Source organism: Sorex araneus, chromosome 11 (assembly GCF_027595985.1).
Source record: "Sorex araneus isolate mSorAra2 chromosome 11, mSorAra2.pri, whole genome shotgun sequence".
Taxonomy (NCBI): Eukaryota; Metazoa; Chordata; class Mammalia; order Eulipotyphla; family Soricidae; genus Sorex; species Sorex araneus.
The window spans coordinates 33,268,274-33,294,435 of record NC_073312.1 but is presented as its reverse complement, the minus strand read 5'-3'; the positions used below and the strand labels follow the sequence as shown (position 1 = coordinate 33,294,435).

At 41.4% G+C, this 26,162-nt stretch overlaps 1 protein-coding gene across 4 annotated transcripts in view; it reads right to left on the bottom strand.

Moving 5' to 3' along the window:
* Window positions 1-26,162, bottom strand: part of LOC101543562 (protein FRA10AC1) — a 73,218-nt gene that overhangs the window by 25,864 nt on the left and 21,192 nt on the right. For 3 of the 4 annotated variants that reach the window (XR_008627065.1, XM_055119379.1, XM_055119380.1), the window contains 2 exons: window positions 23,184-23,324; window positions 1,141-1,217 (listed from right to left, as the gene is read on the bottom strand). Coding sequence is in view for 3 of the 4 variants with exons in the window: in XM_055119379.1 (XP_054975354.1) it covers window positions 1,141-1,217 (77 nt within the window). In the remaining variant the exon portion in view is untranslated. Of the gene's footprint in view, window positions 1-1,140; window positions 1,218-3,147; window positions 3,440-23,183; window positions 23,325-26,162 lie in introns of those variants that run through there. The other variant, XM_055119381.1, reaches the window with a different exon arrangement.

Here is a 26,162-nt window from a genome sequence, read left to right as displayed (position 1 = left end):
CATTTCTGTATCTTTAAATCTTATAACGGGAACATATTTTAAAGAATTCCAGTCTTAAAAGTAATGAATCTTTAATGAGACACTAGATGCACTTAAATTGATTAGTAACTATTTTCTATAAAATGGGGATGAAACTACAAAATCTGAGTTTTGGTGTCAAATCACCTAAAATCTGTATTTCAGTTCTGGGTCTATCATTTACAATTTTAATCATTTAAATCTTTGCACTACAATTTCCATTTGCAAAGTTTACTTTGTAAACTTAATAAAAAATGAAGTTTAGACAATTGATGCTAGAGAGGGAGAAAGGATTGAGGGAGAAAGGATCTCTTTACATATAGATGATCAATCTGTGTTACTCAGATATAACCCTCGAGGAGAGTATCCAACTAGATCTGCTAAAAATCTGTTAATAGCAGTCAACTACTTTTGAGTTAATGAATGAAATCAAGTTTCTAAACATTAAAGGTTGAGAACTTTGTTCCTAACCACAGATACGGCAACAAGTTGCAGCCATCCTTATAAAGTCCATATTAAATTCTGCTGAAAATTATCTTTCAATTTAAGGAAAAACAATCATGAACTCCATCTTTTGATCAATTGAGAGTCTACTCGTTCACATAACTATAAAAAATTGTCCTGCCTCGCAATTTCATCCCTCCACCACCCCTCCCAACTAAATCAGTCTGAAGTTAAATAGTAGCAAAGAAACCAATAACCTGGCCCCTATTTAATGTTAGCTATTACATTCACAAATTAAAAGTTCTTATTTATTGGATAAAAACTGGACATAATAGAGAAATCTAAGAGCTTTAATCTGTTCCTTTTTTTCTGCTACCCTTTCCATGCCTTCATAGCATAAACATGATCTTATTTTTTTACACAACTATTCTCAAAGTTCCGAGTCAATTCACCATATTTTAATAAACACATATTCATTAGAGCATAATGGTCTTCACACGAAAACACAATTTTACAATCTTTGTATCCCGTCTCGGGTTGGAATGATACCAAGTCTCACAATGTAGACATTACTGGTGCCCGCTCGAACAAATCAAGTGACAATGACAGTGACAGTATCCCATCTCAGTCTAGAAGGGATCAGAAACACAGATGAGTAAGAAATTACTAAGAAATTACCTTTTTCTCTTTTTGCTAGATTCTCCACAATGTTCATCATCACTGAAGTCAGAGTCGTAGCCTCCATGACCGTGCATCTGGCAGGAGCAAAAAGTCAGCAACATAGAAACTTAAATTGCCAACAGTTGGGAAATTGAATAGTCCAAAAAATAGGTTCTAATTCACGACAAATTTTGAAAGCCATGGGTATATTGTTGTTGAGTGATTGAGCCATCCACAACTTCCATTCATATAGAAATAACTGAATTAAACCTCAGAATGAGTCACCTTCACACTAATTCCCATCAAGACCAACAAAGAGGACCTTGATCTTTCCACTGAAACCAAGGTCTCTAGGTGGTACCCCATGACTATAAAGTTCAACAATTCACTTGACATGGTTTCTATTTACTATCAACAATGTTCCAGATATTGTACTGGGTCATCCTTTATACTTTTAATTCTGTTAGGGGCTATTATCACCAATTTACAGGTTAAGAAATCAAGGACAACTAGAGTTAAATTTATCAGTTATACAGAGCCAGTAAGTGACTGGACTTACCTACTTGGTTTTTATGGCCATGATTTCAATTATTTCAAATCATATCCTCAGAATACAGGTGCTGGAGAGGTAGTACAGGGGGTAAGGTACCTCCCTTGCATGCAGCAGCAGACCTTGGTTCAATTCCTGATTCCCTGAACACTGTAGAGTGTTAACTTTTTTCTGTTTAGTTATTCTCCACTACTTTCCATATTTGTATACTACCAATTGATCCAAACTTTCCTGTTACCTTTTTCAACAAAACGTTCCTGTTTCTTTTTCTTGTAAGCCTGTGTTCTTCATGGCACACTCCCTTGCCCTTTCTTTTTTTGGATCTACTTGATCTTGTTTCAGTTCAGTTCATTAAAATTCTTAGAAATTCTGAAAGATCTCAATTCCCCCGTCATGTTGTAACCAGTACCTTGCATGTGGTCTACCCTGGTTTGATCCTGACATCCCATATGTCCCCCCAGCACTGCCAGGAGCAATTCGTGAGCACCACTGGGTGTGGCCCAAAAAAAATAAATAAATTTAAAAAAATTGGGGACATACATTAATGCAGCATAATGGATTATCTATTCGCTATCGTAATACCCAATTTTAAATGGGTATTTCATAAATACCATGTGGCTAAAAGAACTATTCTGACATGATAAATCAATGTCTGAAAACTTAAATATGTGCTTGTAACCAGGTCAGACTTTTAATCTGTATTTTAAAACTGCAATGTTTGCTTTAAACTTTAATATTCACTCTAGCAAATACAGCAGGAGGTGTGGAAGGGGCTCCCTCAACTTCACTGCATTGAAGCCAGGAAAGAGGTTTCTAGTCCTGGAAACCAGGAACTGCGAAATAACCTGTTTCAACAAAGTGGCTTCATGTTTCATGCTCAGTTCTTTAGTCTCTGTAATTGTGCTCAATCAAGTGTAGGCGTCTGCCTCTCTCCTCTGCCCATCAGAAACTAGAAACACCAACCAAGGGGGGGTGGGGGGTGGAGCCAAGGCTAGTTACAATCCTGCTCTGGTGCATCACCACCCCCCCCCACACACACACACTTGGACCTCACCCCCTGCCAGCTCAGCCCCGGGCTACCACGGAACAATTCGGGCCCAATCCAATCAGCCCCTCCCTTCCTCTACATCCTGGCGGGGACGGAACTATCTTTGGGGGCCTTGGAGACCCCTAGTGGGATCAGCCTACCAGAAGTCAAAAATCTTAGGGGGCACGTTCACCTTCCCCACCAGCCCGGGGCTTAGGGGCCTGGGACCCTTCAATGAGCCACCCCACGGGCCTTTAAAACAGAGTCAGATGCCTCACAGCCCCGACAAGGATCCCTGAGTGAGAACATCCAGCGGGACCCCACCGCGCCCCCTCCCCTGGCTCCCCACGCCCACTTCTTCCCGGGAGCGGGGCGGTGTTTCATTCCCCACCCCCCGTCCCCCATTCCCATATCGAGTAAGTGGTGGAACTGAAAAGCTCTCACTCACTTCGGACTACGAAATCAAGAACTACAGGCGCCGGGCGACGCCGGAGTCTGCAGAATCTGTCTTCCAAGACTGAGGAGAGAGGATGGCGCCGCGGCGGGCCCTTCTCACCCACACCCCTTCCCTAGCTCCCACTTCGGCCAGGTTCGGGTTCAGGGTCGCCGTTTCCTCTTGCCCTCGCGGCTGCAGCGACCACCACAGCCTGAGCGAGCCGCTGCAGGGGCGACCCAAGCGCCCCCGCCCGCTCCACGCCTCTAATACGGGTCCCCGCTGGAACCCACTTCCGGTCCGGCTTGCTCAGCTTGTCACACCCAAATACCACCGTCCCGGAAGTGCCGGTCTTGTGCTACAAGTGTAACATCTCCCTCCGGAAACATAGGCGACAGGAGCACAGGGCCGGAAAGGGAAGCAGCGACGCTCTGCTTTCTCCAAGGCAGCCCTCAGTATTTTCCTGTCTCTCCTTCCTTTCCCTGTCCGGAGCCCAGCATTTAATACCATGTGGCACTGCCCGCACTGAGCTCAAGCCTCTCGTGTGGAAGTAGGTTTTAATTTGGGGGGTGGTGGGGGAAAGCCTGTCTGAATGTCACTGCCGTCCTCTTTCTAGTAACCTTAGTAACGCCTCCTCCTCGAGCATCCTCGCTGAGCCGCTGAGGCTCAGCGCTGCCTGCCTCCCCCCTATAAAAACAGTTCTCATAATTAGAACAAAAATAACTTTCCATCGTTTCACCACCCACACAATAGATAGCATTCCAAATGCAGTGCCGGTGGCTGAGATATTGCCGAATTTGTGAGGACAAGAAGATTAGGGCTTGGGGGAGATTTCAAAGGGTCTCAGATTCCATTCAAGCTGCCTGTCTCATGGAAATGGGATCCAGAAACAGGTCTTTAAAATTAATAGAACTGATGGTGATAAGATATCCGCAAAATAACAATTACCAATATTAATCATCATAGCCAAACAGATATTTAAAAAATAGAAATAATAAAACGTTCTGGCAGGTAATGCTAAATTATTGGAAGCTCCTTCAGGGTCTCGTTGTGCGTTTTACTTTTTCTATATCATGAAAGCCCCATTCTACTTTGTAGCCTAGTTACTGAGTTCTTGTCTCCTGGCTGCTCATACATTTATCTTGCTTCCCCTCAACGTGGTGCCTGACAAATCACAAATGCTAATTATTTTTGAACTGAGCTGGCTCTCTCTGATTTACAGCGAATTTATTTTTTAAAAAATCTTGGCACTTGATACATAATCATTTCTTTAGATGTACAGCAGATAACAATATCCAAATTGGTGCAGGGCTCCTTCTGGCCCTGACAGTGGATCACAGATACATCCTGCTTTAACTAATATACTCAATGAGATCTCAAACTTCAGGGCTGCTGTATTGGTAGCCCCATTTGCACATAAGTAGCAGAAGCACAAAGCCACCTGGTGAAGGTGTACACTGGAATCAACTTGTCTCTCTACATGAGAGGCACCGCCCAACCCTCTTTCCCTTTCGTTTCCCTTTTCTCCTTTTATCATTATTTTTAATTCATCAGTGATGTGGGAAGTAGCTCCTGGGTCTAACACTTTATGAATATCAGATCTGGGGACCAGAGAAATAGCTCAATGGGCGTGGGCACAATCACGATCACAATCACGAAATCCCGTTAATCATCGATTTCTCAAGCGGGCTCAGTAACCTCTCATTTCGTCCTTTCCCTGAGATCTTAGAAGTCTATCTCGACTTGTCCCTCCCAACGATGTCATACTGGGGGCTCTTTCAGGGTCAGGGGGATGAGATCCAGCTTGTTACTGGATTTTGCATATGAATACACCAAGGGAAGCTTGCAAGGCTGTTGTCCCATGTGGGCAGGAAACTCTCAGAAGCTTGCCAGTTTCTCCCAGAGGGAGAAGTAGGCTACAAGATAGCTTCTGGGAGCTCGCTTTTAAGTCTCTTTCTGGATGTTGGCCATTGATGGGATTACACACACCTGGGTTCCTCTGCCGGTACCTTCATGCATGAGGCCTGTCCAAACGTGTGGAGAGGGGACTCGAGCATGGCTGTAGCTAGGTTCCGGTGGTCTTTGGCTGCCGGGAGCTCTGCTCAGGGTGGGGAGGGAAGCTGGAGCCCATCCCCTCCAAGGGGCCCTGGGGAAGACAGCCTGGTGTGCGGGCAAGAGACTCTCTGCATCACTGTCTTCTGAGAGCTTGCTTTTAAGTCTCTCTCTCTGGATGTTGGCCATTGATAGGATTACACACACCTGGGTTCCTCTGCCGGTACCTTCATGCATGAGGCCTGTCCGAATGTGTGGAGAGGGAGCTCGAGCATGGCTGTAGCTAGGTTCTGGTGGTCTTTGGCCGCTGGGACCTCTGCTCGGGGTGGGGAGGGAAGCTGGAGCCCATCCCCTCCAAGGGGCCCTGGGGAAGACAGCCAGGCGTGCGGGCAAGAGACTCTCTGCGTGAATGGGCGTGGGCACATTCTTTTAAAATAGGAGGCTCAGATTTGATCTCTCTCTGGCATCACCTATTGTCCCCTAGGCACTGAACAGGCAGGGAATGGCTGCTGAGCCTCTCTAGATGTGGTCTAGAAAACAAAATGAAAACAAACAAATAAAAGAACAAACAAAAAAATCTTAGATCTTGTTATTGTTACTATAGGACCATTTGACTATGGATTTGCATTTTTCATAACAGCTTCAGTTTTTGAAAGGGGTAAAATAGGAGACATGTTAGGGATAGATTAGATAATCTGAACTAAAAACAATACAGGATAAAAAAAAAGTTATATGAACAGAAAAATCTCAAATTAGTAATTATAGTTTGGCAATAATTTTTTTATGTATAAAACATTTCTGGATACTCTAGTTAGGACTTCTAAAATGCACAATACCTATCCCTATTCTCACAGGTTGAGTAGCATGAAGAAAAGGATATTTAGAATAAAAACTATTATATAAAATGAGAAGCACCTCATAAATGGCATGGACCTGTGATTCTAATATGTTTAATGTGTTTTTCAATGAATATAAAAAGAAAATGTAGTCAAATACTATGGTGGGTAAGTGGTGAGGTAAGGAAAGTTGTTAATGTTGCTGCTAATAATGACGAGGGGCATTTGTAATATAAGCTATGAGCCTTCTTCTGATAACATTTTATATCATCATGAAGATTACATTTTCCAATAATGGTCACATCGATATAGCTCATTGGTTAAAAGATAAACTAAAGTACATCAACATTTTAAAGAATTTGTTTGAGCATTATGCAATTGTACAGATAGAACTGAGCTCTAAGGAAATGTACCAAATGAAAGACTTTTCTAGCAAGAAGGTAACAGTAACAAGGAAATTATAAGCAAAACAGATTGATTATTGCATAGTGACTTTCTTTTTTTTTTTTTTAAAGCAATAGTGCGTCACATTTTATTTATTTCCTTTATTTCTTTTTGGGTCACACCCAGCAATGCTCAGGGGTTACTCCTGGCTTTGCACTCAGGAATTACCCTTGGAGGTGCTTGGGGGACCATATGGGATGCCGGGGATCTGAACCCGGGTTGGCCGCGTGCAAGGCAAACACCCTACCCGCTGTGCTATCGCTCCAGCCCCAGTGACTTTCTTTTTTTAAAGAGATAGCAGGGGTCTATCAGGCAGTTTACCTAGGGCTGATGAATTGATTCCTGATTGGCTGGTTTAAGATTACAGTTCTGGTGGGGCTGGAGCGATAGCACGGCAGGTAGGGGATTTTCCTTGCATGTGGCCGACCAGGGTTCAATTCCCAGCATCCCAGATGGTCCCCCAGCACCACCAGGAATAATTCCTGCGTGCAGAGCCAGGAGTAACTCCTGTGTACTGTTGGGTGTGACCCAAAAAGGAAAAAAAAAAGATTACAGTTCTGGAAAAGCTAAAAATATTGATTGATATTATGTCTTAGTTTAAAGACATGGGAATTAGTAGCAAAAGTGACTCCATGTTATGCTTGAGATCTTGTTTTTAAACACATTGTGATTTGACTGCATAGCTCTTTCTAGCCTTGCATCTATACATGCCAATGACCATAGCAGACTAAATGTCTTCTGAAGTTAGATTGCAAAAGATAATATAGCCTCTGCCTGATTCACTTTGTCTCTCTGTATCCTCTGTGACTTGGAGTAGAGCTGAGATGAGCCACAGCCTGACTGCAGACCAATGAGCTAAATAAATGTTGGTTCAAATCACTAGGTTTTAGAGTGATGTATCATATCACAATAAGTAACTGAAACAATATGCCATCTCACATAAATCCACAACATTTGATGAGATGTTCCCTTTGCTGGGACTTGCCTGTTCCCTCAACATGCACACGTCTTTACATTTACCTTCTCCTTCTTCCTCACAATGGTTCTCCTGACTCTTTGTCTGCCAAACTTTTAATTATCCTTCAAAACTCAGCTTAAGAAAAAAAATCCTTTCATTATCAATCTATCTCATTAAGCTAAGTAAGATTACCTGTCACGTGCCCCCATGTCTTTCTACTAACAGGATTACTTAGTTACTGATGGGGTTCGAGACTCATTATGCCAGAAAGTGACACTTTGGATTATTGGATTTTCTACATGGAAGGGATTTGAGAAATGGCAGGTGCAAGAGTGACTACCCTTTCCCATCTCTTTTGAAGCAAGTCATTAAGATTCCCCTGAGAATTGTAGCTTTCCTATATCCAAAGAGGAAAAAACATTTTATTGCTGAAGATGGAGGTTTTCAGAGAGGAATCAAAATGAATAGTAATCCTTATTACTCATAATGACAAATTTTCTATTTTTTCAGAAGTTTCCATTCCTATAAAACCTAGCATAAAATGTTCAAACATTTATATCTTTATTTCCTATAAATTAAAAGTTATTTCTCCTGTTAAAGCTTATAAAACAATATCCCTTTCTCCTGTAAATCTACCTACTATAGGGCCTGTGTACAGTGGGTAGTACAGTGGGTAGGGCATTTGCCTTGCATGTGGCCAACCCAGGTTTATCCCAGGCATATTGTCCCCCAGAACCACCAGGAGTAATTCCTTAGTGCAGAGCCAGGAATAACTCCTGAGTATCACCAGGTGTGGCCCAAAAAGTCAACAACAACGACAGCAAAAAAAAACCCAAAAAACCCCAACAAACCAACAACTACCTATTGTGACAGAGCCCCAGCCAAGAACTTAGAAGGAAAGGGTTTCTTTCCTTGCCTGTAATAGATATATACATAAGATGCATAATAGTAATTCAGTGCCTCACTGAGATGTTACCAACACAAGGGCAGGGACCACAGGCTCTATAATTTGATGCTAAATCTCCCAAGTTTAGCATAATACTCAAAACATGTATTGAAAAAGTGAAGTATATACTGTTATTATTGCCACTTTCAAACAAGGAAATAGGCTTTTAGAAATTAGATAACACTCGGAAGTCAGAAACAAGTCAACTGAGTTCTAGAAATCATTGAGTCCAAAGTTCCTGTTATTGATCACCATACATTTTGTGGATGGTGCTTTTAATTTTTAGAAATAGTATAAACTATTTTTGTGGGGAAAAGTTAACAGAAAAGTTGAGACACAGGGGTTGCTCAGAGGTTGGAAAGGTCTTGTGGAAGAAGTGGGACTTAAACTATAATTTAAATTTAGATCTTAAGGTTATGATTAATGTCAAAGAAAGGATGTAGGGGAGAGAGCACTAAGGGCAAAAGAGTCTTAGTAAAATACTAGTGGCAGAAATATCCAAGGTTGTTTAGGAAAAATATGAGCAGAATGCTTTGGTTTTGCAGCAGGTAGGGCGTTTGCCTTGCACACAGTTGACCCAGGTTCGATTCCTCCGTCCCTCTCTGAGAGCCCGGCAAGCTACTGAGAGTATCCTGCCTGTATGGCAGAGCCTGGCAAACTACCCATGGCATATTCGATATGCCAAAAACAGTAACAACAAGTCTCACAATGGAGACGTTACTGGTGCCTGCTCGAGCAAATTGATGAACAATGGGACAACAGTGCTACAGTGCTACAATTTTTTTAAAAGTCTAAAGGGGTAGGTCAGAGCTAGACTTGGAGTGGTATTAAATGCCAGTCTGTAGATCTGGTCTATAGACAGTGAAAGTGGTAAAAAATTGAGAAGCAGCATAGGACACACTTCAAAGTCAGTCAGATCTGCATTCAAGTCTGTCATTAAGGATCTGGAGATCTTGGGCAAGTTATTAAATTCTCTGAGCCTTAATTTCCTCATTGATCAAATGGAGACAATAATAGCACAAGTCTCTTAGGGGCTTGATGAGGTTTAAATGAAATGTTGCAGCTAAAATGTTTGGCATGCTGTCTAGTTCATAGTAATAAGCAGGTATTAAATACTACTGAGAAAAGCCTCAGATTAAAGGAATTCTCTCTTGAGAATAAGTTTGGTAATTAATGGCTTCTTGAATAGTACAGAAACAGATCTTCACAATATAAAAGTGGTATGGTATTTAAGTATGGTTAAATATGTTATATAATATTTAGGTTTATGTATGGTATTTTCAATGAATCAATTGAATGGTATTTTTAAAATCTTGATTGCTGGCTCATACCATAAATAACATATATTTAATTTTTAAACTTTTTAATTGAATCACTGTGAATTTAAAAAATTAATTTCAAAAAATCCGTAAGGAGACATTTTCAGGATATCTTCTTCCTTAGGGCAAGAAAATAATACGCACAACAAGTTAACTGTAAAGAAAAAATATAAATTAAGAATTCTTCTTTGAATGAAAGAGAGAGAGAAAGAGAGAGGGAGAAAGAGAAAAGTGCCTGCCACAGAGACAGGCGTGCAGGGGTCAGGAAACTGGGGACATTTGTGGTGGGAAATGTACACCAGTGAAGGGATGGACGTTGGAACATTATGCAACTGAAAACAAGTCATGGACAACCTTGTAACTATATATCTCACTGTGATTGAATTAAACTTTTATTTTTTTTAAGAATTCTTCTTTCCTTTTCTTATGGGAGGTGGGTGGCTGGAGCGATAGCACAGCAGTAGGGCGTCCGTCTTGCACGCAGCCAACCCGTGTTAGATTCCTCCGCCCCTCTCGGAGAGCCCGGCAAGCTACCAAGAGTATCGTGCCTGCATGGCAGAGCCTGGCAAGCTACCTGTGGTGTATTCGATATGCCAAAAATAGTAACAATAAGTCTCACAATGAAACGTTACTGGTGCCCGCTTGAGCAACTAGATGAGCAACGGGATGACTGTGACTGTGACTGTGATTGGAGGTGGGGTGGGGACTGGGGGCAGCAATCCATACTCAGTGGTGCTTAGGGATGACTCCTTTATTCTATGCTCAGGGGTCACTACTAGTTGTATAGGAGATTGAATTCGAGTCAGCTGTATCAAGCCAAGCACCTTAACTCTGTACTATCTCTCTGGCATTAAGAATTTTTAAAGATTCTACTGGAAAATAAAAAGTTACTGAATGAGAGAAATTATATGAGTATCTGTGGTATGTACATTCAGCAAGTCAGAAGAATGAATGAAGAACTAAATTTTTTAAATTACAACTTATGTAGATAATTCACATATACACAAAAGCATAAATCAAAGTGTTCTTACTAGCTAGCAAAGGAATATATATGAAGAACAGAATGCAAACCATCACACACCCACAAGAATGGCTAAATGGAAAAGATTGATATGGTCCTGATAATGACATGTGTGACAAGACTGAGGAACTTGGGAGAGAGAGCATTACCCACTAGGTGCTAGGAATTGAAAGGTAAAGCATATGCTCTAGCCCTTTGGATCATCTCCCTAACCCATGACCATAATTCTTATACATGACCTTATGCAAGACCATATATGAGGCCATGAAAACAAACTACAACTCTATATAAAAACATGGATGAATCTCATTTATATAGTGTTGAGTAAAAGAAGCATGATAGAGCCGGAGAGATAATACAGTGGGTAAAGCACTTACTCTTGCGGACAGCAGATTAAGTTCAATCACTGACACTGCATGTAGTCCACTGATCTCTGCCAAGAGTGATCACTGAGCACAGAGTCAGGAGTAAGTCATGAGCCCAGAGTCAGGAGTAAGTCATGAGCCCAGAGTCAGGAGTAAGCCCTGAGCACAGCCAGGTGTGGCCCAAAAAGCAGAACTAAAAATAAAAATAATAGAAAACAAAAAGAAATATTATCTATGCAAAAAAACACAGAGGGTTAATGATTCCATTTATTATTTGTATTGTAAATACAAAAGCAAAAGTCTTCTATTTAATCCAAGTCAGTCTTCTATGTGCTACACCACAGGTACAGGGGAGAAGACTAGGAGGGCAGCAAAGAGTGAAGCAGGCTATTGAAGAAATGCTAATGTTCTGTTTTGCTGATGCTGGCATCCATTTCTTTTTCTTTTCTTTATTTTTTCTTTCTTTTTTTGCTTTTTGGGTCACAGCTGGTGATTTACAGGGATTATTCCTGGCTCTACACTCAGGAATTACCCCTGGCGGTGCTCAGGGAACCATATGGGATGCTGGGAATCAAACCTGGGCCAGCCGCGTGCCAGGCAAACGTCCTATCCGCTGTGCTATCATTCCAGCTCCGGGCATCCACTTCTTAAGTGATTTATGATTTTTGCACTTTTATGTATGTATGTATGTATGTATGTATGTTATATTTCAACCAAAGTCTAACTTTTAAAAAAATTTACTCCTAGTAGTTTCTAAAACTTTAATTCAAATTGGTAAATGGAAGTGTGTGGCAAGAAAAAGCAATGTCAGGCATGACTGAATCATGTGGGGGTGAATAGAAGGGATTTCTTGGGACCTCTGGAACCAGATCACACTCAAGTTTACATATTTCCTGCAGACTTTGAGATGGAGGCAGATGGAGGACTCCGTAAGTTCTGAAAAAACAAAAATAAAAACAAAAACAAAAACCAAGCCAACACCCAAACGATTGAAAACACCCAGGCCTTGAACACTTGTCAAGGGTCGGCCTGTTCTTGAGAAGCCAAAATCTAGTAGAAGGAAGGCAGCTCTCCATAGTTTGCTTTTAAAAAACTTGGTCAAAGGTTAGTCACTTATGTAAGAATCTGGAGGCAGCTGCCAGAGCACGAATACTGTGGTTGGAGGGACGTTGGGAAGCAAGGTGGAGAGACAGCAATATTCCAATTAGCCAAATGAATTGTCATTTTTCAGTCTGCTCTCAGGAGAGGAGGACAGAGACAGGATGTCTATAGAACAGCTCTCAGAGACAGAAGAGTTCGTGATTAAGAGAGGAAAGACACTTATTAGGTCAGATGAGATGAGAAGCAGAGACCAGCAGCACTAAACATCACCGGGAAAAGGATGCATTAATTTTTTTGCCCGATAATTTTGTGAGTATAAAGATACTATTTCTCACTCAGGATATGCCAAGTGAAAAGTCTTACTATGAAAAAGAAGACTGAGGGATGCTGCATTTCTGGATCTTTCCTCGGAGACTGGCTAAGTATGGGACTCTAATCTTGAAAGAGCTAGAATCTGCTCCATCAATGCTCAAACCTTAAATGGGACACACACCGACACAGAAATAGGCCATTCCTCTTAAGGACTGAGGGCAGTGATAGGAAAAAGGCCACAAGGCTATAAAACTGGGGTGTAGCAAGGGGCCTATAGACCCTGGGAGAAGGAAGATGAGGAAATGCTTGGGAGAGCAAGAACTTTATGTTCAAAATGCTTACTCCAGAGATTTAACTCATAGCTACAAACTGCACTGACGTTTCCTCCAAAGAAAGGAAAGGATGCCTTCCCAGGTCTCCCATAGTTGCCTATGCCCCAACAGCCCCTTTGACTCCTCCACCCCCACCACCCCCACCATCTATCCCTTCCCCTTTTGTGGTGGTTGTTGCAATGAGCAGGATGGTGGTGACTCATTTGAAATGTAACACTTGCTTGCAGAATTCGGGATCATAAATGGCCATATTATTGGGTTCATATTTGATATCTAGGGCAAAGCAGGGATCAAATATGCAAACTCATGTCTGCAAGATAAGCACTCTACCACTGATTCACATTCCCCAATCTTGAGCGTCTTTCTTTTAATAAGGTGTGAGCAAGCACCAAGAGAGAACTGACTATGCTACATGACTTTACAATTGATGAGCAGAAGTTGACCACGTAGCGATTGGCCTGGTACAATCAGTGATGTGTTTCGTAAAGTAGATCTATCACTTACTTAGAGCTGCATGCAGTCATTACTATGTAGTCAGCATTGACTTGCAACATAAATAGCAAGCATTTTTTCTAATCACCCCTAGCTATCATATTCTCTAAAATCAAAACCTCTTTCAAATCAAAACCTCTTTCACAGATTGTCCTAATCCTTGGTGGTAGGAAATGGAAATAAACATACGGAGGTCTCATAGATGACTAAACAGGTTCAGGAGAATGGTGATACACAGGAGATGGACAATGCCTGCCCCCACCCCCTTGCTTCGGCTGTCTAAAAGCCACAGCATCTGAAGCTATATTTGGATTCATAAATAGAACTTTTCCGATGGCACACTTTATTGACAGGGATTTTGTTAAATAGTGTAGGAGGCATAGAATAGGAATGCAGGCCAGGATTGCTAAAGCAATCCATTTTCCCAGAGAAGTTGGATTTTTAGACTTGAGATTCTTATTTTTAATATTGGCACCCAGATCAAGTTTTTAAATTGAGACAAAACACCACATGGAACAAAACACTTCTGTAAGCTGAATTCAGTGCATGTGATGCAGATTTCAAGTCAATGATCCGTTCCCTTCACAACTGTGCCTTCAGGCGGGTGACTGGGGAGCAGAGGCTCAGAGACTATCTTATCTCCTTCTCTTGCAGATGTGACAGGTTCCTTAAAGGAAACTTCAAGCAGGCATGAGCATTCCTATAAGGAAGGAATCAAAAGTCTAGCTGAAACACCTGGAAAGGGGTCTCAGCCGGGTCCTCGGCTGGGCCACGCAGTAAAAGTGCTCTGAGAATCCCCAGGCAAGAATATCTATCCTGGCAGCAAAGAGGAGGATGTCACCAATACTGGAAAGACTGAAGCATGCTGGAAATGCTTAATTGCTTTTGTTTGTTTGCTTACAGTGCAAAGGGGTTACTCCTGAATCAATCCTCAGGACTTATTCCTGGCAGTGCTCAGGGACTATTGGAGCAGGGGATGCCTCTTGCATGCAAAGCATGTGTTCTAGCCCCACTGCGCTCTCTCTCAAACCCATAATGTTGAATTTTGCTTAAGTCCTTCACTCATAAGAAACCATGGCTATTGAGAAAATCTCTTCCCTCCACTCCCACCTCATTTCTGTGTTCTGGAAAACTACTTAAGGCAAAAAATTGTTCTTTCCCATATGACTTAGAGGAAAGTCATGCTTCAAGCTTAATCTCTGACAAGGCTCTCCAAATCCCCATTCTTTGACTCACAAATGATAAACTGAACTGCTTGTCTCCTCAGATCATTTCGAACAAATTACTTGTCAAGCAAACTTTGCACAAGTTTCTCTCCTTCTTCCAAGCCTACCGAGCACACAGCCCCCTCTGAGAATAGACTGGCCTCCTCATAAAATATTCTCTGTTCTACTCTCTGATCACACCCTTACATCCTCTTTCCCCTCACTTATTCCCCTTTGATAAAAATCATTTAAAATAGAAAACCTTCATACCTCTCTTTAATAGAAAGCCTTTTCCCTTTACCCTTTGGACAGTTTTATGTCCACTTATTCCAGTAGTCTCTTCCTCCCTTGCAATAATCTTTTGAAATTACAACTTGTTCTTTTTTTTTTTTTTAACTTGTTCTGGCTAATCTATTTCTGGTTTTTATTTGACAATGTCTTATGATATTAGCATTATTTCTGGCAAAGTGAGCAACGTGAGTTGTTGAAAAATACTGTGTTTCTGAACAAAAGTATAGTCTACTGGATGCTGTACTCACACACAAGAATTGAGCAGCAGCTCAGATGACTCAAATCATTGGGCAATGAGTAACCAGTCATGAAGAAGATAGTTATTGATCTATCTTGGTTTTTGCAACATCATACTTCTGCCCCGCCCCTCTGCCTTCTTCAGAGTTTCTTCCTCTGTCACTGATCCCAACCTCTCTCCAAACTGATCAGCCAGAGTTGGCAGCCCTATCTTATCCATGGTCACACAGGTATAACATGAGCTCAAGGGCGAATTAGGCTCTATGAATTTCAGATCCTCAATCTTGGCACCACTGCATTCTCTTCATGGTCTCTCCCCAATTTAAGTTTAAACTATAGTAACAAATATATGTACATTCATCATGGTATTCATTCATATGTATATAGCTCAGTCACATAAAGTATATTCATATTGCTTTGTAAAATCACCATTATCTATAACCAGCAAAAGACTCTGTACCATGAAACAATAATGCCCCCTGTCTCTGTTCACCAACCTCTGGTAACCTCTATTCCACTGTCTCAATAAATTTTATATAAGTAGAATCAGGTAATATTTGCCCTGTGTATGATTTTGTGTGTGTGCCTTATTTCACTAAGAATAATGCTTTCAAACTAACATCCATATTACAGCAATATATTAAAAATTATTTATTTTAATGGTTGATGATATTTCATTGTAGAAAATTATACATTTATTTATTCATACTTATGTTTATAGACATGGGAAATTTCTGTCTATCGGCTGTTGTGAATAATAATAATATAACCATCACCGTGTTAATAATTATTTGAGTCCCTACTTTCCATTCTTTTACTTATATACCTAGAAATAGAACTGCTGAGATATGGAATCTTAACTTTAAAAATTTGGAGAAATCACCAAACTATATTTTATAACAACTGCATCATTCTATATTCCAACCTTCTCCACAATCCTTCCAAGATTTGTTTTCAGTTTGGTGTTATTCAAGTTGTTCCAATAGACATGAAAATAGTATTTCACTGGGGTTTTGATTTACATTTCCCTAATAATTAATGGTGTGAGCATCTTTTAATGTGCTTATTGGACATTTACATATCTTCTTTGAATGTATATTAAAGTCTTTTTCCCAGTTATGAAAAAGTTCCTTTGTTTTATCTTTTTGTTGGGTGTTCATTATTTATAGATTTCTGGTATTAACCTCTTATCTGATAATTTGCAAACATTTTCTCCCATTCTGTAGGTTGTCATTTTAACTTTGATGCTAATATCCTTTGATGCACACATACACACACATACAAAAACCTTTTTAACTTTGATAAAGTTTAACTTAAATATATAAGCCCTTTCTTTTTTAATGAATAACATTGCAGTATAATGTGTTTCTGGTGTGCATCATTAAAAATCAACATGTGTTATCAACAAAAGTAAAGACAAAAACCATATGATCATATCAATAGATGCAGAGAAAGCATTTGACAAGATCCAACATCCTTTCATGATGAAAACCCTCGCCAAAATGGGGTTTGGAGGAACTTTCCTCAAGATAGTCGAAGCCATCTATCACAAGCCTACGGCAAGCATTATCCTCAACGGGGAAAAACTAAGGGCCTTTCCTCTGAGATCGGGCACAAGACAAGGATGCCCACTCTCACCACTCCTCTTCAATATAGTACTGGAAGTACTTGCGATAGCTATTAAACAAGAAAAAGAGATTAAGGGCATCCAGATAGGAAGGGAAGAAATCAAACTCTCACTATTTGCAGACGACATGATACTATATCTAGAGAAGCCTAAAACCTCTACTAAGAAACTCTTAGAAACAATAGACTTATACAGTAAAGTTGCAGGCTACAAAATCAATACCCAAAAATCCAGGGCCTTCATATATGCAAACAATGAGGCAGAGGAAAGGGACATGAAAAAAGCAATCCCATTCACAATCGTGCCCCAGAAAATCAAGTACCTCGGAATCAGCTTAACCAAGGAAGTAAAAAACCTTTACAAAGAAAACTACAAAACGCTACTCCATGAAATCAAAGAGGACATGAGGAAATGGAAACATATACCCTGCTCGTGGATAGGGAGAATCAATGTTGTCAAAATGGCAATACTCCCTAAAGCATTATACAGATTCAATGCGATCCCTATAAGTATACCCATGACATTCTTCAAAGAAATGGATCAAGCAATCCTAAAATTCATATGGAATAACAAACGTCCAAGGATAGCTAAAACAATTCTTGGGAAAAAGATGATGGGAGGCATCACCCTCCCCAACCTCAATCTTTTCTACAAAGCAGTAACAATTAAAACAGCATGGTACTGGAACAAAGGCAGAGCCGTAGACCAATGGAACAGGGTGGAATATCCCTACACACAACCCCAAATGTATGATCATCTAATCTTTGATAAGGGAGCAAGAGATGTGAAGTGGAGCAAGGAAAGCCTCTTTAACAAATGGTGCTGGCACAACTGGACAACCACATGCAAAAAAATGGGTTTAGACCTTGACCTGACACCATGCACAAAAGTCAGATCAAAATGGATTAAAGACCTCAACATTAGACCACAAACCATAAGGTACATTGAAGACAAGGTCGGCGAAACCCTCCACGATATTGAAGATAAAGGTATCTTCAAAGGTGACACGGAACTAAGCAATCTAGTAAAAACAGAGATCAACAAATGGGACTACATTAAACTAAAAAGCTTCTGCACCGCAAGAGATACATTGACCAGAATCCAAAGACTATCCACAGAATGGGAAAGGATATTTACACAATACCCATCAGATAAGGGGTTGATATCAATGGTATATAAAGCACTGGTTGAACTCTACAAGAAGAAAACATCCAACCCCATCAAAAAATGGGGCGAAGAAATGAACAGAAACTTTACCAAGGAAGAAATACGAATGGCCAAAAGGCACATGAAAAAGTGCTCTGCATCACTAATCATCAGAGAGATGCAGATCAAAACAACCATGAGATACCACCTCACACCACAGAGACTGGCACACATCCAAAAGAACAAAAGCAACCGCTGTTGGAGAGGATGTGGGGAGAAAGGGACCCTTCTACACTGCTGGTGGGAATGCCGGCTAGTTCAGCCCTTTTGGAAAACAGTATGGACGATTCTCAGAAAACTAGAGGTTGAGCTCCCATTTGACCCAGCAATACCACTGCTGGGAATATATCCCAGAGAGGCAAAAAAGTACAATCGAAACAACATCTGCACATGTATGTTCATCGCAGCACTGTTTACAATAGCCAGAATCTGGAAAAAACCCGAATGCCCCAAAACGGATGACTGGTTGAGGAAACTTTGGTACATCTATACAATGGAATACTATGCAGCTGTTAGAAAAAAGGAAGTCAAGAATTTTGTAGTTAAGTGGATGGGCATGAAAAGTTTCATGCTGAGTGAAATGAGTCAGAAAGAGAGAGACAGACATAGAAAGACTGCACTCATCTATGGTATATAGAATATCAGAGTGGGAGACTAATACCCAAGAACCGTAGAAATAAGTACCAGGAGGTTGACCCCATGGCTTCGAGGCTGGCCTCACGTTCCGGGGAAAGGGCAACTCAGAGAAGCGATCACCAACTACATTGTAGTTGAAGGCCATGTGGGGGAAGGGAGTTGCGGGCTGAATGAGGGCTAGAGACTGAGCACAGCGGCCACTCAACACCTTTATTGCAAACCACAAGAGCTAATTAGAGAGAGAGAACAGAAGGGAATGCCCTGCCACAGTGGCAGGGTGGGGTGGGGGGGAGATGGGATTGGGGAGGGTGGGAGGGACGCCGGGTTTACGGGTGGTGGATAATGGGCACTGGTGAAGGGATGGGTTCCCGAACTTTGTATGAGGGAAGTATAAGCACAAAAGTGTATAAATCTGTAACTGTACCCTCACGGTGATTCTCTAATTAAAAATAAATAAATTATAAAAAAAATAAATAAAAAAAAATCAACATGTGCATCTCCTCTGAAAATCACAAATTTTTACAGGCTAAAATTATGTCTATTGTACAGATACAAATTTAGTGCTCTGGAGATTTTATTAGCTAATTTTTGAAAGAAAAATAAGGTCCTATTGCCAGTTCAAAGATAAATTCAAAATGTCAGCAATCAAGAAAGTTAAAATAAACTTGCCTATGGATGTTAAAAAGATTGTACCCCCAGAGCAATAACAAATTGCATTTCCAAAAGACAAAAATGTATTTGCACCTTTATTTTAGGAATAATTTGCACTGATACCAACTTTTTGTGACTTTGTAAAATAGTCCAAAGATAATAAGAGGATAATAATACAGGTATTAGAGAAGAAAAAAACTCTTCTTCCTTTCAAGTTTCTTTAGACTGATCTAATAGTTAAATTACCATAAAACAAAATAACAGGAGAAAAACAAATTAAGTTTCCCACTGTGGAACTCCCTCAAATACGAGAGGTTCAGAGAACAGGAAGGTAAAATAATTTATATATGCCAGCCAGTAAGGAAGACAATTCAAAGGACACTGAAAAGATCAGATGGTTTGTAATTAGATATTTGCCTTATCTTACAGATGAGTCATCTAAAGTTATTTCTGTAAGTAATTCTATATATTCCACTACCTATTTTAATTCTTCTAGATAGATTAAAGAGGGAGACAACCATTTCCTTTGAAACTATAATATCTCCAGTACTTCTGCACAAGAGAATCTACATGGCAAAGACTTGGGGAAATTTGTCCTGAACCTCTTCACAGGATACCTGGTAGTTTTTTCTGTTCCTTTTTTTCAGTTTGGGGCAGGAGGCTCTCAGTCACTGCTCAGAAGACCTTGGACCATTCCCATACTTGGCCAACCCCACCATATGGTTCAGTGCTTAGGCCCAGTAGTGCTTGGGGCCTCCAGCTAGCTTTGTGGTATGGGAGCAGGGACAGATAATGCAAGATTAAACTTGCAGCATGCAAGGGATGTGCTCCAACCCTTAGAACTATCTCTCTGGACCCTGATTTATAATAATCCATAGTCTATTTCAGGGTCTCTCAATGTCACTTCCAGTTTCCTCTAAGTCAGCCCTAATGGTGAAGTGACTCCACTGCCCTCAGAATGAACACCTAAAATCTTTCACCACTGGGTTAGCTACAGGAAAACGAAGCTGCTGCTTCTCATAGAACTGGATGTGCTAGGCGGTGGCAGTGTCGCTCGCCAGCCCTTTCTATTGCAGATGTCCACCTTTGGGACCCACGGCAGCACCTCACTCCTGTGGATTCTTCTGCAGCTGGACAAGCAAACAAAATCAGACACATGAGTGGGATAAAAAGACAATTGCTAATATGTGTAGAATTTATGTGGCTGTGAATTCTAAATTAATTGTACAAATGCATCATTTATACGCTGAACTAAGTAAGAAATTGATCGTTTCAATCTGTGCCTAAGGATTCAAGGACTGGGGGCAGTCTCACATGACTGGGAGGAGACGGTTTTATGAGACAAATCTTGCCTGTAGGTATTTGCACTGCCTTAAGGTAGGGGTCTCTCATTTAAAAAGTTGTTTTAGGAGCCAAAAATATAGTAGGGTGTTGTGCCTTGCACAGCAAACCTGAGTTTGATCCCTGGCACCCCATAAGCTCTACCAAGAGTGATCCCTAAGCAATGATCCAGGTTTAAGTCCTGAATATTGCAGGGTGTGGCCCCCAAACAAAAGAAAAGCAAAAGAAAAACAAAAAAGGTATTTCAGCAACGTCACTAAACTGCGTTCTTTAAGTAATAGTTTCAGTTCCTCCTGAGGTCCTCAGAGACTCAGTGGGCCTTAGTTCCACATATGAAGGTGATAAGTCTTAGAAAATGCCTGGGCATCTTGGGGAAAGCCTCTCTGAACATTTCGGGGGAGGCTGAGTTGATATTGCCATGAGCCAGCATTATGCTCTGAGAATCACTGTGGGCGTCAAGGCCCAGGGACTTCCACCTGAGGAGGCTGACTCTCCAAACAGGCACAGGAGGAACAAGACAATGAGCAAAATAATCACAAACTGTGACCCACGTGATGAAGGAAACAGCTAACCAACACAAAGTCACCAGGAGGAACCTATGTAAGCAGTGTGGCCACAGAGAGCTGCAAGAAAGGCAATGTTGAAGCAGAGTTGAGGGCTTAGGAGTCATCGAGCCATTGTGAGTGTGGGAAGCCAACATGGCAATGTGTCCTCATCCTCTGAACTTGGAGAGACAGATCTGCTACAGTTGCAGCTGGTGTACGGGATGGGCAATGGTCAGGCAGAGTCCTGCCCTCTCATTACTGACTGCTTTTCCCACAAGCTTCCAAATATTTCAAGTGGGGAGAAAAGGCCTCTTCAAAATCCCCTCCTTGGTCCTCCTTCCTTTACAGTCTAAATTCCCAGGATCTGCTAAGTGAAGCCTGAAATGTCTTCAATACCTCCACAGTTAAACTCACAAATGAGATAAAAGGCTTTAAAAATGCAAATGAGTTGGGGAATGAGCACATTAGTGTGACTGTGTAAAGTGATCAGCTCTTTGATGGAACTGATTTGATTAGAAAGCTGCCAAGTCCAGGGATCTTAGAAAACAGGAAAACCAGGGGTGTTAAGAGGCCTCCAGCCCCAGGTCAATGTCACCTTTCTCAGCCTGTAGCCAGGGTCTGGGCAATGGTTTCTCACGGTTCCAAAATCATTCCACACTGCTGCCTGACTCTCACCAGGAGGCTGGCGCCAGAAGGGCAAGGTTGCAAACCATCTGCCCAAGTTGGAGCCCTGCAAGTGGTGGATGGGCTCCTGGGGACAGAGAACAGAGGGAGGACAAGGCGGAGGGCAGCGACGGGCAGGAGATGAAGTCAAAGATGGAGAACAATGAACTCTGAAAGGCTGCAGAACCAGAAAAATAGTGTATCATAGCAACCGAGGAAAATGTTTAAAGCAAGGAAATGGCCAATTATGTCAATACCAAGGGAATGTTTCTCAAAATTTATGTGACCGCCTACATCAGATTTACACTTGAGGGATTATGAAGGATTCATAGTCCTGCATTCAAATTCCCAGGATTCAGTCACACCTAGTTTGGAAGCCTCTGGCACAGGAGACAGGAATTAGCATTATCAGAGGTGCTACTGGGCTATTAATTGCTGATTCTCTTTGAGACTAGTTTATTTTTAAATCTGCAAAAATAAATCTACAGAGGGTTGATATAAGGATATCTTATCACATGAAATTATATATAAAAACTATGCAGTGATTAGTGAGATGCCTAGAAACAAACACAGTTGGAAGTCAAAGAACATTCATTGCTATTATTACATTATGGAGAAAGTCTACTGGCTTGGGGAAGAAAAGTTAATTTTCAAAAACCAGTCAGTTTTGTCTCTTCCCTTTCCTTTGTTTTTGTTGCTATGGTGGGGTTGCTTGCATTTGGCTCTGACGCTCTCCAGGGGTTGCACATCTGGTTCGGGTATTCTCAAGCAGCCGTATGTGGTGTGTGCTGAGAGGTCACTGTGATGTGCACATATAACTTAGTGGGAGTCCTGCTCCTGATAGTGGTGTTCATTTGCATTTTTTGTTGTGGTGCTCACCGAGGAGTCACATACTTAAGTTGTGGTGCTCTCATACCTCTAAGGGTGCACCAGAGCTTGAACATGGCTGTGGCACCTGGAATCCTTGAGAGCAGAGTTGCCAGCACCACAAAGCTCAGGAAAAAGTCACAAAAGACTTTTGAGCTGGTAGAACTGCTGGGAAGAGAAATTATATATAAAGAGCCATGAAGGAAAAATAAGGGATGTCTCAATGGTACAGATACGGAAGGCACTTAATGAAAATAGACAGGATCACGGTCTTAGTCCTAGAAGAATAAGAAGGAAATTCAGAAGATTAGGAGCAGGATGGATAAGGAAACTAATCATTTTTCCTGATATCTAAGAAAAGAAATAGATCATGAGGGGCTGGAGAGATAGCACAGCGGGTAGGGCATTTGCCTTGCACGCGGCCGACCCGAGTTCAAATCCCAGCATCCCATATGGCCCCCTGAGCACAGCCAGGGGTAATTCCTGAGTGCAAAGCCAGGAGTGACCCCTGTGCATCGCCGGGTGTGACCCAAAAAGAATAAATAAATAAATAAATAAATAAATAAATAAATAAATAAATAAAAGAAATAGATCATGAGTTTACCGAGTGTGGACCTCGATGCAGCAGCCTCAGTACCTCAGGGAGCTTTTAGAAATGCAAATTTCTGGACTCCACTCCAGACCTCTGGCCTCAGAAACTGTATGGACGGATCTTTGAACAAGCCTCCTGGTGATCACAACACATCTGCAATTTAAGAAGGATAAATTAAAGCTGAGAAGATGACTCAACAGGCTGGAGCACGTGCCTGGCCGGCATAAGGCCCCAGGCTCAATCCCCAGCACCACACGGCCTCCTGAGCACCCCAGAATGTAGCCTGGTGGCCTCCAACACTACTGTGAATCTCACCCCAAAGACCCAATAAATATGTTTTTAAAAAATAATAGGGTGGGGCTGGAGCACAGGTGGGGCACAGTGCATAGGGCATTTGCCTTGCACGCAGTCGACCCGGGCTCAATTCCCAGCAATTCCATATTGTCCCCTGAGCACCACCATGAGTAATTCCTGAGTGCATGAGCCAGGAGTAACCACAGTGCATTGTTGGGTGTGACCCAAAAAGCAAAATAATAATAATAATAATAATAATAATAATAATAATAATAATAATAAAGATAATAGGGAATTAGGGAATCACTGATGTGCAGAGGTCTATGATTTAAAGTTATGTATGAATCATAGTACAGCTCCACCCCGTCCCCCCACTGTGATTCTTGGTGGTGGAATATGTGCACTGGTGAAGGGATGGGTGTTCGAGCATTGTATAACTGAGACTTAAACCTGAAAACTTTGTAACTTTCCACATGGTGACTCAATTAAAAAATTTAAAAATAAATAAATAAATAAATAAAAATTAAAAAAATTTGAATTAAAATCAAGAAAAAAATAAATAAAGTTATGTATGCCTTTGGCAAGATCTGCTGATGCAGGCTGAGGGAGTAGAGAAGGTCTGGCTGGGACAATAGTAGACAATAGAAGTTGGGTAACTCCAAATTCCATCAGAAAGGGAGAAAACCTCCAATTAACACTGACAATACTTCGGAGTCAACTGGGGAAATAATTAAAAATATTTAGAAAGCTATGTGTATTTATATTATTGAAAAATTCAACCCTCACCATCCAACACTGGAAGAAGAGCTAATGCTAGGGCATTCACTAATGTTTCACAAAGACCATCAATGAGATAAAATACTTATGATGTCATTTGAATTGTTCTGTTTTGGTGTCACACCAAATGGTGCTCAGGGCTTACTCGTGGCTCCGTGCTCAGGGATCACTCCTAGAGATGCTTAGGGGACTAGATGGAGTACTGGCAATCCAGGTCAGTCTTTTTTTAAATTTTTTTTTTTTATTGAATCACTGTGAGATAGTTACAAGCTTTCATGTTTGGGTTACAATCACACAACGATCAAATACTCATCCCTCCCCCAGTGCACATTCCCCACCACCAATATCCCCAGTATACCCCCCCTTTCCCACCCTCCCCGTGCCTCCATGGCAGACAATATTACCCATACTCTCTCTCTACTTTTGGGCATTATGGCTTGCAACACAGACACTGAGAGGTCATCATGTTTGGTTCATTATCTACTTTCAGCACACATCTCCCATCCCAACTGATTCCTCCAGCCATCATTTTCTTAGTGATCCCTTCTCTATTCCATCTGCCTTCTCCCCTGTGCTCATGAAGCAGGCTTCCAGCTATGGGGCAATCCTTCTGGCCCTTGTATCAACTGTCCTTGGGTGTCAGCCTCATGTGATGTTATTCTATACTCCACAAATGAGTGCAGTCCTTCTATGTCTGTCCCTCTCTTTCTGATGACTGGTTAAAGAAACTTTGGTACATCTACACAATGGAATACTATGCAACTGTTAAGAGAGATGAACTTATGAAATCCAGCTCAGTCTTATACAAAGCAAGTGCCTTAATCTCATACTATCTCACTGCCCACCCCATGATGAATTAAAAAAATAACTCCAACACTGTACATAGGTATAAAAGACAGTCAAGTCCTTTGTAAGGGGAAATATTGGAGGAATTATTTGGACTTTTAAAAAGGAGCCGAGGAGATATTTCAGTGGTCAGGGGCATATGCCTTACATGCATAAGGCCCAGAGTTTGAATCCAGCCTGGTCCATCCACCCTTCTAGTCCAAGCACTGCAGAATATAGTCCTGGATTCCCTCAGCCCCACCAGGCCAGAGCAGCATTGCATCACTAGGCCCTAGTATTGAACCATATGACCGGTTGGTTGAGTACTGAGGGAAAGGCTTCCAGGTCCCCTGAGCACTGCTTGGGAGCCTCCTCTCTCCCTGCCCTCTAATTTTTTTAATTAATTAATTTATTTATTTATTTTTGCTTTTTGGGTCACACCCGGCGATGCACAGGGGTCACTCCTGGCTCATGCACTCAGGAACTACTCCTGGCAGTGCTCGGGGGACCATATGGGATGCTGGGATTCGAACCTGGGTCGGCCACGTACAAGGCAAACACCCTACCGCTGTGCTATCACTCAAGCCCCCTCTAATTTTTTTAATAGGATAGTCAAACACCACTGGGGCCACAGGTATGACTATTGAACTTGCCTCTAAATAAACAAAAATTATTTTCAGGTCAGTTATCCAGTAAGGACTTGTAAATAAGAAGGGCTTTGAGTTGGCATTTGACAGTCATGGGTATAAGAGGACTTGTAGCTGCTTTCTGCACAGAATGGCATAGAGCCAGAGCAGACAGAATGGAAGCAGTTGGGTTTGTTCAGAACTCTTAAAACCCGTAACTTGTCCAGGGCAGAGGAATGCTACAAATAATTACAGGAGATGGCCTTGAAAACCAGGGGAATGGCATATTAAAGACCAAAATTTGTGACACAGAGCCTGTCAAAGTTGTATATGCTATTGACAGAGTAGGCCAGCATATTTGAATCCAGGCATTCCTGAAAAAAAGAAGACCATGGTGGTCGTACTGAATTAGCAGTTACAGAAGATCATTTACAGTGGGAGGTTTCAGTTTCGACTTGTTTCATCAACA